This window comes from Symsagittifera roscoffensis, chromosome 3, assembly GCF_963678635.1.
Source record: "Symsagittifera roscoffensis chromosome 3, txSymRosc1.1, whole genome shotgun sequence".
Classification (NCBI taxonomy): Eukaryota; Metazoa; Xenacoelomorpha; order Acoela; family Convolutidae; genus Symsagittifera; species Symsagittifera roscoffensis.
In genome coordinates this window covers 38,275,932-38,289,035 of record NC_087064.1, presented here as the reverse complement: position 1 = coordinate 38,289,035, position 13,104 = coordinate 38,275,932, and the positions used below count along the sequence as shown (strand labels likewise).

The 13,104-nt window shown below is 33.2% G+C and overlaps 1 protein-coding gene across 1 annotated transcript in view; it reads left to right on the top strand.

Moving 5' to 3' along the window:
* The window catches only part of LOC134842723 (uncharacterized), a 67,074-nt gene extending 55,889 nt beyond the window's left edge, over nucleotides 1-11,185 (top strand). The window contains exons 4-5 of the mRNA XM_063859180.1: nucleotides 9,954-10,084; nucleotides 10,695-11,185. Coding sequence (XP_063715250.1) covers nucleotides 9,954-10,084; nucleotides 10,695-11,123 — 560 coding nt within the window. The 3' untranslated portion in view covers nucleotides 11,124-11,185. The remainder of the gene's footprint in view (nucleotides 1-9,953; nucleotides 10,085-10,694) is intronic.
* Nucleotides 11,186-13,104: the final 1,919 nt, after the last annotated feature.

The following is a 13,104-nucleotide window of genomic DNA, read 5'->3' as shown; positions in this document are numbered from 1 at the left end:
TCGATTGATAGGCTAGTATATGAGAAAATGGACTTTGAGGGTAGCTATGACTTGTAGAGATGTGCTCTGTTACTGTTGTTTTTCTATAGTTTCGGTGTACTAAAGATAACGGATGGTTATTATGTAAATTGTGTAAATTTAGCGCAGTAGGTGTTATATTTCTGTTGTCTTGTGAATTATCATATGCATTTCAAGTGGTTGATAGTTTTTTGTTGCACTCACTTATTTGAGCGTCTAGAAGGTTTTTGTTAGTTGAGGACGAAAAAATTCCAAATTATCTTGCGAATAAAATGCTTGCTACACTTGCTTCTTTGTTTAGATGTGTGTGTTGCGCATGTGTTATAGATTCTTTTCAATAATGAGGAGAAAAAATTTAAAAAAAACATGGCATACAAAGTATTCAATCTTTCTAAGATGTAGTAGGGCCATCCTAGAAAGGCGAGTTTGTTCTTTAAGTGTACAAAACTGAAAAAATTAATAGGTGAAGTATCTTGTGGACGGTGTTTTTCACCGTTTAAATAGATGTAATCTTTATATCTTTAAACTATCTACTGTAATCTTGTGCATAGATGTCTGAAAATTTTGCGGTTTCTGCAAATTTTTTTAAATTTTGATCAATGGATTGACTTTGTGTTGTATCCATTTTTGTAAGGAGTTCTTGAAATTTTTGTGTGCGAATATGATGTTGTATATCGGATCTAAAGTATATACCTATTAATTGTAAATATATATTTGGGTTTCTAGCGTTCGCTCTGATACTTTTTGTTGAAGATTTCTTTGATGGTGGCATAAGTGTAGGGCATGGTGTGAGAAGATAGTATTTATCTTCATCTGGATTTAGCTGTATTTATCAACATTGTGGCCGTTTTCAGATCTACATGGGACGGTTGTATCCCAAAAATATGTTCGTCTAGAAAGTGTCTCAACAAATTGTACTTTATTTTTGTAAAATTTAGGGACTCTTTTTTAACATCTTTTATCTTCAAAAACGTATAATGGTGATACTTTTTTCGTACATCTGTAGAATCATAATATATTTCCTTCGTAATCTATAAAATGTGAATTGTTGCCTGATAATAAACATCCTGCAACGTGTCAAATTGTTTTCTATGAAATTGATTTTGTTAAAACTTTAATTTTCTTGTCGGATTTTTTCACGGTTTACTTTATTATGAAGGATTCATTCAAAAAGTATTTTTGATAAAATTTTATCATTCTTGCGTGTATTCGTGCAACTTGAAATGTGGTGCATGTGTCTTCGGGGAACCAAACATTAGTATAATTCTATAAAAACGGTTAAAAAATGCTGCTAGTGCAAAAGTTATTGTTGCCTTTTTTATACATTTGCATATTGTTAAAAATAGTGAGACTAAAAACGTGAAAAATATCACTAAAAGAAGAAAAATTTCTTTCTTGTTAAATAAATGTCTTAACATTTAGATAGTTGTTGAAATATCGTACCTGAGGAGGTGGTCAAGAATTTTTGCGAAGTTGAGATAAGTTTTTTGTAGTGAGTGAAAAATCACCAAAAAACTGCAAAAAATTATGAAGAGAAGGAGAAATATTTCGAAGATGTCTATAATAAAAATCAACTGATTTGAAAAAAGATTGATATAAGTTTAAAAAATTTTGAGATTATTGCTTTGAGGAGATGAAATGATCGAGAAAGAAGCATTTGAGAAATGATTCGTTCTTGCCTAATAATTTTTTTTGTTTTTCGAGGCCAAACTTGAGTGTGGTTGGATTTTTTTTTGATTTTTGACAAGTAGGTCGTATATAGGCCATTTTTGGTATGGAGAATTCTAATAGTTTGGAATGTAGGGTCTAAGAATGCGCTTTCTAGTTTTGTTTTTATTTATGGGATGATTGTTGATACTCAGGAGTTAATCGTACTCTAGGCTAAATGATCATGTTCTATTTTTTTTAACCTGATTTAATATTTTTCTTTGAGGGAAATTTGGAGTGTAAGTTAGGACAATTTTGTTGATCTTTGAACTAGTTAATAGGGGAGGGTTTTAATAATCCGATTTTGTTTGTTTCGGTTGTCAAATATGAGCTTGTTGGTTTTTTTGACCTGGAGGTCTTCAAGTTATAGTTTCATAGATTTTTGAAGTCTTTGTCGCCTAAAGAAGTGGTGTCAGAATGGGATGATGTTTAGATAGTTTCTGATTGGCTTATGTTGAACTAGTTGTTCAAAATACCAGTATGCATTTTAGAAAAGAGAAGAAAAGTTTATTACAATTTTGAAAGTTTAAATGATCAATTAATTACAAAGGAGTTTTTGAAATTCAAGTCTCTTTAATATTTTAGATTGTGGAATGAATGTTTTGTGAACTTTTTGTGGTTGATTTCTAAGTCACGATGATTGTCGTTGTTGACATTCTTCTTTTGTTTTTTTGTGATTAAATTTTTTTTTCTAATTTTTCTTCGGTTTTTTCTTCGTTTTTGAGGTATTTGTTTTTTGCTTATTTCTTTGTAAATTGTAGTCGGGTATTTTTATTTCCTTATTTTTTGTTTCTAATAATTGTGTTGAGCATTTTGCATCATTTGTTTGTTGATGATTTTTTCCTGATTTGTCGTGGACAACTTTGAGTCCTGCAAAGGTGTATAATTGTGTTAGTTTGCAAAGAGCGTGTTCTTTTGGGTAATAAGATGAATTATTCTGTTCAACTATTTCCTTTTCATTTGAATCAATAAGTTTATATGTTTCATCAGTGGGTTTGTCAATGATTTGAAATGGTCGTTTCCGGATTGGTTGTAATTTTTTGGATATTTTTTTTGTGTTTAAAATTTGATATTAAGACATACGTTCCAGTTTTTAGGTTTGTAGCTGGTGTGAATCGTGAATTTATGTAGGATTGAACATTCTGTTTTTTTATGATTTTTTGGCTATTTTTTGATAAAATTTTCATTGTTTTTTATCTCTGTTTAGAATCCATTCGATATGTTTACCGGAAGCTCTTTTTAAGATTTGTGGGTGATGAAAATGATCTTCATCGTGTGTGTGTAATGGCAGAATATAACAAATTGATTCTTTTGTAGGTTGACAGTAGCCTTGTGTTTTTTGAGGAATTTCTTCAGGTGTTTTTCGTGAACATTATTGGTTTACGTGGTTTTTGGTCGAAAATTGTTTCATAAGGTGATAGTCCTATGGTTGTTGTTATCTGTGAACTATAAGTTAAGGGGAATAATTTTACATCTGTTGCCCATTCAGTGTGTTTTATATGATACATCTGAGGTACTCTTGTAGTGAACTGTTCATTGGCTCGACTAAACCACAAGTCTACGGTGCATGAGACGTTCGTGGTTTGTGTTTAATGTTGTATAGATGGCATTATGTGATGATTTCATTAAATATGATTTCAGTGCCATTATCCGTGACATTGGTTCCTGGTAACCCTAATTTAGCTATCCAGTATTCGTGAAATGTTGTATATGCATAATAGGAATTACAATGAGGTACTGGTTTGGGTGCTACATAGTGTGTAAATACCTCAACTATAACCATTATATATGAATTTCCTCCTGAAAAGGGTGATACTGGTCCCTTTGTATCAAATGAGATTCTGTGATTGAAATATAAATGTTGTCCGTTAAAGTCTTGTTTTTCTGCTATTTACTTCTGATGTGGATGTGGTTTATTTAACTAGCAGTTTATGCAATCGTTGCATCATAATTTGATCCAAACTGGTGCATTTGGAAAGTAAAAGTTTGGATAATATTTGAGTTTAATTTTTCTGATCATGCATTTCCTTTTGTGTTAAATGAATGTAAAACGTGAAATGCTAGAATTGTCATACTTTGTGGTAAACAGGAAACTTTTAATTCAAGTTTTTGATATTCTAAATTATTTTATTCTCCTTTATAGATGTATTATAAAATTTTCTGAAGTATCTATGAAGTGTTTTGTTTCCAAGAATTGTGATATCTGCTTTTATGGGTTTTGTTTTATAGTTGGGCCAAGACTTCAGTTGTCTAATGAACTGTAGTAGTTCAAAAGTTAATTTTTCTGTGGCTGGTAGAAAGATATTTTCAATTTCTATTTTTGAACGAGGTATGTTATCTAGAGGGTCATGTAGGTGAAAAACTTGATTTATTGTGTATTTTGAATCGATATCTAGAGGTCCTGATAATTTTATATTATCAGTTAAGTTTTCTTTTTCTATTAAGAGGAATAGGTTGTCTTATACATTTTTTGTCTAAGTGGTTTTTGTTGTGTTTTGTTTTTGATCCATGATGAATATGGTATCGGTTTAAATGTATCGAGTTTTCTAATAAGTTCACTTCGTAGTGATTATTTTGGCAGTCTAGATATAAAGGAAAGTTTTTTAAAGAGTTTATTTGTGCATGATCAACGTCAGTTTTTACTGCATATTTGCATTCTAATCGTGGTGATGTTTCGTTTTTTGCAAGAATAAACTTAATATTTTGGGGTATTTCTACTGTTGTGTTTCTTGTCAGTTATTCAGAATGTGTGTTTCTACTGAGTGTGTCTGGCAATGCAAGATTTTTTCCTGCAGTCCGATTTATATGTAGGTTTGTGAGTTTCATTAGAAATAGTTGAAAACCATAAAATTTGTGGTTTAGATTTGACTTTTGTGTTAACAGAAAAATTATAGGTTTATGGTCTGTAAATAGAACTTTTGGATGTTTTGATCCATGTATTAAAAATTTCATTTTCTGTCAGAGTATATATCATAGATGTGCATTCTCTCATAAGTGTAGAGAGTAGAAGTTCAGCTGGTTTAATTAGTCCTGAAATTGCCGAAATAAGATTCTTTTTTTGCCACTGTGTGATTAAAATAATGCTGCGCCGATGCCGAATTTTGAGGCGTCGCACATAGCATAAAAAGGTTGGTCTGGGTCTGGAATAGTATTTAAAACTTGTTCAGTGAGAAATGTTTTTATTCCTTCAAATCGTTTCTGATGTTCTGTTATCCATTCAAAATTATTTTTTTTTCCTGAGATTGTTATAAAGTGGTCTTAAATATAATTGCATTTAATAGACGTTTTTACTTAAAAAGTTTAGCATTGCCCAAAATATTTGGATTTTCTTTTTATTTGATGAAAGTTGAAGTTTCATGATTGCGTCTTTGGGAAATTTTAATGGAGTAATTGTATTTCCTTCAATAATACTTCCGAGGAATTTTATACGAGTGAGTAAAAAATGTGATTTGTCTGGGTCTGCTTTCATGTTTTCTTTTAGCTACTATTTGGTGGTTTTTATCCAATACTTTAAAGATTTCGTGTTTTGAGATTGCATGAAAACATCGTCTAAATATGTAATGACATTTTTACTGAGAAGGGAGTGGTCGGAAAAATTTACTCACAAATGCTGAGAATGCTGCTAGTTCTATAGAAATTCATTGAAAGTCTATTAAATTCGTTTTGTTGCTTTCCAATAACGAGGCAATTGATTGTATGCGCTGTTCATTTCAGCTGTTGTAAAATATTTTCCGTTTATTTTTGTGAGAATTACTTGAATTGGTTCTGGCCCAATACAATTAGATTCATCAACGAGGGAATTGAGGTATCTTGCGTCTAAAACAATTTTGTATTGATTCTTTTTTAGCTGGAATAATAACGGGATTCATGAATGTATTTCCTTTTGGTTGTTCTTCTTTATTTACTGGAGAAATGATTTCGGATTGTTCTGATGTGTCTAGTAATTTATTGACTTTATCTTGGGAATTGGAACTTTAGTTGCTCGTTGTTTTTTGAAGATTGTGCCAGGTTTTAGAGGTAGATATAGTGGTGAATTTTACTTTTCCAACATCAAATTTAGTTGTAGCGTAAGCCATTGGCTATTTATGCAGTAGTTCAGCTATTTGTTCATATTTTTTTTGCGTTATTTGAGAGTGTTGAAAACTGAACATTGTAAGGAACTTTTGTTGTTCAATGGTATATTTCGAATTTTGAAAAATTGTTGGTTTAAAATAAGGTTTTTTTTGTAAAATAGTCTGTGTTTCTTTTTTTTTATCCCTTATTTAATTATTAATTGATAACTCTTCATTAGGATTTGTTATTTGGCATATATCTAATAATTTCAAGATGTTATTTACTCTATATGCTATTTCTGTTATGAGAGAAAATCTTGCATTTATTTCACATTAACCTAAGAGTCCCAGAGGAAATGTTTTTTATAAGGAGAACTATTGTATGCTTGTGATGAAGTTTTATCTGAGTTTGTATTATCTGTGTGTTTAATTAATGAGATTGTTAATCCAAAAAATTTATGAAATGGCTTGAATTCAAGATCTGGCATATATAGTCGTTGATTGTTTTGTTTCATACTGTATTGGTGGACTTGACTTTTTGAGAAGGTATATACATATCCTGCTAGTGGTTTCAGATGTTTTCGTTCTTGGTTATATAAAGGGTTATATACATTCTTGTATATTTATCCTTTATATGTATTTTGCTGTTTAGGATATTAATAGTGGGAATATATATATAGTAATAAGTGGTATTCCAATGATATTGTGTTTTATGTCTGTGATATGGAGTGTTTGTTTGAAAGGTTTAGTTAAAATTTTTATTTTGTTTCATTTTAATGATTTTGTTCCAGTGGGAACCAGGATTAAATGAATTTTTCCAAAATTTTTTAAACTTGATCCTTGTGCTGTAGCTAATTTGCTTGAGATCTTTGAAGATACTAAATTTGGATGTACAGTTTGTATTTCTTTCCATGTGGGAGCATTTATAATATTTGATTCTGCTCCTGAATCTATTAAAAAATCAATTTCGAGGTCTGGTGATTAGATATCTTTGCTCTTTGGGGTTTCTAAGAGAAGTGGAATTGTCCAAATTTTTTCTTTTGGTATTTGTACTTTATTTGTTGAATTCTGATATATATTGTTTGTACTTGAACTTTCTTTAACTACTTGTTTGTTATGTTTTGAGTATTATTGGAATTTTGAAAATGATTATCATTGTTTTGGTAAAAATTCGATTCGACTGGTGGTTCATATTCATTTTCAATTTGAAGCATGTTTTTTGAAAGCGTATTTTCTATTTCGCTTTCATCATCTGTGGATTCACAATTCATGTGATTAATTTGTATTTCTGAATTTTCTGTTTTATCAACACCGGGAGGGTCTGATTGGGTTTCTTCTGTTAATTATAATTGGTTGATTTGTCTTTGATGTTTAGGTGTGCTACTTCTTTAGTTTTGTTGTGAATTTTGTTCTTGTGTATTAAATCTATGTGGTGACTGAAAATAATTTTTTTTGTCGGTTTCAGTAATTAGAATTTCGGTTATTGGAAATGTCGCGTTAACTATTGTGATAATTATTATAGTTTGATCTATTGTTTGAATAGTTTCGTGATTTTTCATCTGAGTATTATCTATCCTACTGTTTGAGTAGTTTCAGTCTCGGTTCTTTGAGGATATTCCAGAACGGTCCTTCGAATAACATCTATTTTGAGAGTTTGAAGGTGAACAATTTCTATTGTAATTGGAGTAATTACTTCTGTTTGAGTTTGATTTTGAATAATTATTTCGATATTGATATCCATACCTACGGCAATAGTTACACCATTTTGAATGATGGTTCGCCTTAGAGGTTTTCCCGTAGATATTTAGGGGTTTTCTCGTAGATATTCAATATTTGAGTGATTTTTCAGCTAGTTCAATGTCAGAGGCATGAATGTTATTTATTTGTGAAGTAGGTGTATGGATGTTGTTTACGTATTGTAATTTTAAATTTTCTGTCGCTTCCAGTTTCATAGTGTGTTCAGCTTGTTCTATTTTATCTACTAGTTTTGGGAAGACTATATTGAGTTCTCGAATTGACGATGGATGCGATGGTCTCTTATTTTTTGCTATTTTCCGTATTTGTGGTGTTGGAGTCGTCATCAAAATTTCTGTAATTTTTGTGTTTTTATAGTCATGCGTATTAAAGAATATGCTTTTCTGACCAATGTTTCGATTCTTACTGCAAATGTTTTTATAGATTCATTAGGGATTCTACGAATTTCGTAGCATAGAATTCTTTGATGTTGTTTGTTTCTTTCAGAGTCAAAAATTTTTGAAAATTCTTTTGTGACTTTTTTCCAATCTGATTTAATATCTATAGGTAAAACTGAAAGCCATTTTTGGGTTGCGCTATCAAGTTTAGTTTGGTTTAGAGCTATGAGTCTATGTATAATGTTGATGAAGTGTCGTTTTTATTGGCCAGGTCCTAAATTTAAAATTAAACTGGCTGTGACTGTGTTTGAAAAATCTTCACTGATTATTCAGGATCTATTCCTGTGAATACCATTAGTGGTTTATTTGAAGATATAGAAGATCCACCAATAAGATATGGATTCATAGTCATTTGTAGTGATTCTGTGGCATTTGGGTTTTCAGAAGAAGTTGTGTTTTTTTTATTTCGGGTTGTTTTAAATAATATGGTAACGGGATTTCATTTTGCATTTGATTTGGTTGATCAATTCGTGTATTTTTAGGATTTTATGATTGAAAGTTATTGTTATATAACGTTGGTTTATGTCTTGTTTGTCGTGTTTGTCCTTTTCGTGTATATAGTTTGAAAAGATCTGGTTGATGAATAGGATCTGGTTTATCAATATTCCAATTATTGTTTTGTTGATTTATACTGAATCGTTCGTTGTTGATTTTGACTTAAGTATTTTTCATCTTCTGAGTAATGTGGTAGACTCCTTGTACGGTGTTTATTTGTGATGTTTTTATTTTGCTGGAAAAATGGATAATATTCGCTACGATCCGTTGTAGCTCGGTTGATTGTTAAAAAATACGGTGTTTGAGGCTTGTTGTGGTACGTTTTGAATATAGTTTTGTGCTTATTTGTTTGTCTTGGTTTCGTTACTGGTTTAAATGTTTGATAATCCTTTTGTGAGTATTTTGGAATAACGGAAAGTTCTACTGTGGATTAAAAAGTTGTTTGCGGAAATGCTGTAGTTTTCTTTTTTGGAGTTGTAAAGGTAGAATGAATAGGGGAAATGCTTTGGTGCGTTGTTGCTGGCATTGTTTCGATTATTTCTTCATCAGCGAAATGTGATGGAAGTTGAATATCTTGTTGTGTAAGATTTCTTGTTCCATTTCCTTTTTCAGTTGTAAAACAAATGTATTTGTCCTCGAGCGGGATCATTTTGTGGTTGTAAAAAATGAGAGTATCGAGTATCGAGTAGCTCTTTTTATCAGTCGTTTTTGTATAGATTGTAGGTTTAGCACCAGTAAATTTGTTGAAGAACTTTTTCTACAAATTACTTTCAAGTCAGTAAAGGAAAACTTAAATTTACTGCATAAAGTACTCTAAATACAAAATTTGTTCCGGTTTCCGTCGTAGTATCATGTAGCAGACTGGTCGATTCCTGATCATTTTTCACGGCACGATCTTGGTCTTCTTTCAATACCTTGTATTTCTTGTATTGTTTGGAAATTTGGCGTAAATTTATTGAGACGTAGAGACATTTCTATTAAATTATCTATTCTGTCTAACATTTTCGCAATTTTGCGATTGTCTAATTCTAAGGTCGTTTGTCTAATTCTAAGTTAGTTAAGGTCTTGTTCATGACTTTTGGTCGCACCAGATGAGTTATGACCTATTAGTTATACTCATAGAGTGACTTCAGATAAGGTATACCGTCTGCTCGTCACACTATCATATTTTCGGCCGGATAGATTCGTGCAACTTCTTAGTCTAATACCAATCTTAATCTTACTCTTATATTTAGTCTCAATAGATCTAGTGTATACTGGTTTATGTGAGTTAGTTCTTGGAGTTCACCCAGAAGGAGAACAACTGTAGTCTAAGATTGATTCAAATTGTTCTGGTGCTGAAACTACAAGGAGTTTAAGCACCTACAAATAAGTGTCAATGTTAGAGATGGAATATGATTGGTTGGTTATAAATATTTTATAGTGATAATCTATCAATAATATAATTGGCTTATAAATACTAGTTTAGAACTGGTTCCACATTACACAGGTGCGTGCTGTGCAGACCAGGTGAAGAAGTACCTGATCTATGGACTGCACAACAAAGAGTGGAATCCGGACGAATACATGGACAAATTAGCCAACTACGAGGATGAGAACCGCACCCTTAATTACATATCCGTAACTTCAATTATGTAAACTTTTGCTGCTTTTTTCTAGCTCTATCTAAACGGTTTAAAACCCTATTTTGCCAAAGTTTCTGAAATGTCAGGACCAAGTGAGATCTAGGATAATCTCGGGGGGGGGGAGGAGGCAGATTTTCAAAATTTTTTGATGACCTTCAATTTTATTCTACCATATTGATTTTTCACGCTCTCTTAGAACAACGAAGAGACCCTATTTCGACACGTTTTTCTTAAATCTCTGAGAAAAGAAGCGTCCAACCCCGACCCACCCTTAAACTCGACCCTAGTCGGGGAAAAAAATGACATTTTGGGCAATTTGTGGAAAGTTTTCACCAAAAAACTCGTGCTTTTTTAGCGCCCCCCCCCTAATTTTGTGTATTTTGCTCCAAACAAGCCTTTGAAATCACACGGATTGGTCGGACGAAAATGGATGTTGCTAAATAGTACCAGAGGGGTTCCACAGGGAAGTCAGAGGGTCGAAACCCTGAAAAAGAGAGTAATCGTATCTCACCCCTAAATCAACCTTTGTGCGTATTGTTGATTTTGAAACTGACTTTCAGTGATTTTGAGAAATTCTTCTTAACTTTTCTCTTTCTGATTTTTAGGCAACTTATTTCGCGCCTGTCTGCCAGAATATAATTCTGGAGATCGGGTTTGGACCTGGGAACCTGAAACGAAGCCACCACATAACAGTGAAGGAGGGAGAACCCTATCTGTTGGCTGGAATGGAAATGGGCGGCCTAGGAATTGCCCACGTAGAATCAAAGTCATTCAGTTATTCAAACATTACACAAGAGTTGACTTTCCATTGGTTCAAACATAACATCATGTGCAGGGATAACCCCTGGATATGCGAGGAGGAGAAAGAAACGTCCAACAAAGGAAACAAAGGAAAAGAGTGCCACGAGGAGAAGGGAGGTGCGGGGGGCAGTTCCGGCGCCAGTGGAAGTGGATCTAAATCGAACACGAACAGTGGGAAGAAAAATCACAACAGAGGCAACAAGAAAAGTCAGCGCAAAAAAACGACAGGATGAAATTGAATGGCATGAGTCTCAAACGGAAACAAAATATTGCGAAATTGGGCCCTTTTCTACTTTTCCACCAATTTGAATTTCTATGTTCAAGATCTAATTCAAACTTGTCTTAGTTTAGACTTTCAAAGAAAGTAGTGACGGAATATTTGTGCTTGGTTGGTTTTTTCGCTCCGTTAATTGTTCAAAAGACAACTTTCGGCTTTTTAACTAGCCTTTTTTGGAAGAATTTTTCTGTACCACCTGAAAATGTGCCCTGAGCTTAAATTGATCTGACCTCAAAGTCAATCTGGCCGTGTTCTCCAACTGGTCGTGTTCCGCAAAATAGGGCGGATTGGAGTAGACTTCCGCAATTTTGCCTTATTCTTTGACTTCTTCAGGCCGCATAACTTTATTCGCATTAGATTGTGTACTTTTTCTATTACTTTTTTGGATAAAAATAGGTTCTCAGCCAGGTTTAGGCGGTGACTCGCACAGCCTATGAAAGGAACTCCCAAAAGATTCGATACTGCCTTTTTCGCAGCTTCATTTACCGCTACTAAAAACTGAATGGCATCTGGTATTTTATCAAAAACTGAAAGTGTCGCAACAAAAAAAAATTATGTGGCTCTCAGCGTCTTTTTTTCTTCATCCAGTAGCGGCGCGATTGCGAGCAGAGGAAAAGGAGTTTTTTTTCGGTTGATTCATAAGTTGCAAAAATACTAACATAAATGAACAGAGTTGTGACTACAACCATCAATTATGAGACCAAACTTTTCCGTAATTCTGTGGCAATTAGTTCTTCCATAGCCTTAGTTGCGGCTGTCATGTACTTTTTTTTATTGTATCGTCAGTTATAGGCTCAAGCCTCGAACGTTTGCGAATTTACGGTTTTTCTGGAAAACAGATCTCTGATTCTCCATATTACCTAGTCGAGCCAAGAATAAATATTGATCGCTTTATTAGTTGCGGATGTTAGAAGTTGTTGCACAGTTCCAGCTCTCATAGTTTCTCTCCAGTTCATATGCTCTGCCGTGACATGGCTATAAAGATTACAGAACCCCGAGCTAGGAGTCTTTTTTCTAGGCTTTAAGGCTTGGTGGCCAAACCGTGCATTTACACATGTCATTTTCGATGTTTTCGAAGAAACACTCCGAAACCACTTTGTGTGACAGCAAGGATACTTCCACTTAAAAAAATGTGCAATTGAGAAGTAAACAAGCACGCGTTTGTAAATGCAAAGATGTGATTGAACAGGGTGGAATCCCTCATGCGAGAAGCTCCGAATGCGCGAAAATATAAATCAGCCAATCAGATTTCAGTAATCTAAAACTTGGAAAGAAAGTAAACATTTCCAGGGACTGGGGTATTGAGATTGGCCGAATTTAAAAACGGCAGAAATATGCAATATTTAATATTGTCATTGACCGCCGCAAAATTGGGACAAGTTTTACATTTCAAGGGTTTCGTAATGAAAGGAGCAAACTGATCTTCGTTTACTTCTTTTCAATTGAATGGCAACTGCTTCTTTTTAAAAATTGACTTTCGGCTAATTTTGTTTTCGGTTTTTCGCACACAAGTTTTCTCGCGCATTCGGTCCTTCGCGCATGAGAATAGCCCCCATTGAACAGCTTGGGAAATGTACAGACCGACGCACTTTGATTAGCCGTACAAACAAAATGAACTCTGTCAGCGGTTCACTGCCTTTTACCTAGATTACTATGCACTAATAGTGCATAAGGCAGGACTGCTTAATTATTGCAAAGTAAATTTTCAGTTTAAAATAATACCTTTTATTTTTCAGTTGCATTAAAAAATACTTCCTATACTATTTTTCATTTCACTTATTGCAATAATTGCAATACTAAATATGTTTTTAGGAAGCCCTGATTTGGGTAGCATTTTTTGTTTTTTTTTCACGCCGTCTGTCACGCATTTAACCATAAGGTTCAATTTGCGTACAGCATACGGGAGGAGGAGTTGAAAAAAGCCCAATTTTGTGATT